A 1,529-nucleotide genomic window follows, 5' to 3' on the forward strand; every position below is an offset into this window, starting at 1 on the left:
AATAGTCAAAATAAAAATAATCATTCATTAGTAACAATAAAAATTACTAATATAGTCGATGGAATCCTAAGCTGCATACTTATAACGAACTTATACACTCGCATACTTATTAAAATTTCATAATTTTAGGTTTGAAACCAATATGTTTTAGTCATTATCCTAATTCCAACGAACCCTGGGAAAGCAAACAACTCTGCATGGTCCCATTGTGACATCGATCGAGTTTGAAAGCCAATAGTACTTTTTCAAAGAAAATTACAGGATTTATAGCCCTTTCCTTTGCCTATAAATACCATTCAATTTGTGTAGCATGCCAATCAAAGGAACTCCCTCCAATTAATATAAATTCTATTTCTTGGATTCCATCTCTATTATCAACAATGGAGTTTACTAAATCAACACAAACAACAGTTGCTGCGCACTCGCTCCGGTCGTCTCCTCCCCATTCTGTAATTCTAAGCCCATGTGCTGCTTGCAAGATTTTACGCAGACGATGTGTCGAGAAATGTATCTTGGCTCCACATTTCCCTCCGAATGAACCACTAAAATTCACTACGGCTCACCGTGTGTTTGGCGCGAGTAACATTATCAAGTTGCTGCAGGTATATATATTTTTTATATTGAGTACTTACACAAACATTTCTAAAAATTAAATATTCAGCCCGAATTATTTTTTTTAATAAAAAAACTGAAACATTGGACAAATTCTTGAATTATTTATTACAGTACATTCCCGAGCGACAAAGAGCTGATGCAGTGAGTAGCATGGTGTATGAAGCCAATGCAAGACTTAGAGATCCTGTGTACGGATGCGCAGGCTCAATCTGCCAACTCCAAGAGCAAGTCAGTCTACTCCAAGAACAACTAGCCAAAGCACAAGCACAGCTTGTCAACATGCAATGCCAATACACCAACCTCAAGGCCTTCATTTGCATGGAAATGACACAACCGGTTCGCGTGATATCGTCGGACGATCAGCCATCGTTCGATGATGTTAGTGACAACCTAAATAGTTTCGAGACTAACTCGAGCAGCTTCCTAGATGAAAACAACAACAATGATACTTTGTGGGAGCTCCTCTCCACATGAGAGATCAAGTTTCACATGATTCAAGATTTTGAGTCATATTGGACTTCTATGGGATATTGTGTTCTTGTATAATTAGAATAAAGATCAAAATCCTGAATTGAACTATTTGGATTGTATTATCGTACTACAAGGGAGAATGTTAGAGAAAAAGTTTATAGTTAGGTAAATCTAATAATTTCCAATGATCATTATTCTAAAGCAAAGACATGTTCTTGCCTCCATGTTATTTTATCATTTAAAAGATGAGACACGTCATAATCTAAGTCTCATCTCTTGCTTTATTCGTTGAACTCGTAACTACTTTTTGGTTACCTACTAATTCATGTCTTCGTCATCAACCTTTCTTCTTTTCTTTCTTTCTTTCTTTCTGAATTATGTGTCGTTTTTTTTTCTTTCGATTTACTAGTTCATTTTCCTCTCTTTTCCGATTATTTTTCATT

At 35.8% G+C, this 1,529-nt stretch overlaps 1 protein-coding gene across 1 annotated transcript; it reads left to right on the plus strand.

The window, feature by feature from the left end:
* The first annotated feature begins 331 nt into the window (after positions 1 to 331).
* LOC142553484 (LOB domain-containing protein 15-like) lies at positions 332 to 1,324 on the plus strand. The gene is made up of 2 exons (XM_075663765.1): positions 332 to 602; positions 727 to 1,324. The coding sequence occupies exons 1-2, from the start codon at positions 381 to 383 to the stop codon at positions 1,087 to 1,089; spliced, it is 585 nt and encodes a 194-aa protein (XP_075519880.1). The 5' UTR covers positions 332 to 380; the 3' UTR covers positions 1,090 to 1,324.
* Positions 1,325 to 1,529: the final 205 nt, after the last annotated feature.

This window comes from Primulina tabacum, chromosome 8, assembly GCF_025594145.1.
Source record: "Primulina tabacum isolate GXHZ01 chromosome 8, ASM2559414v2, whole genome shotgun sequence".
In the NCBI taxonomy this organism is placed as follows: domain Eukaryota; kingdom Viridiplantae; phylum Streptophyta; class Magnoliopsida; order Lamiales; family Gesneriaceae; genus Primulina; species Primulina tabacum.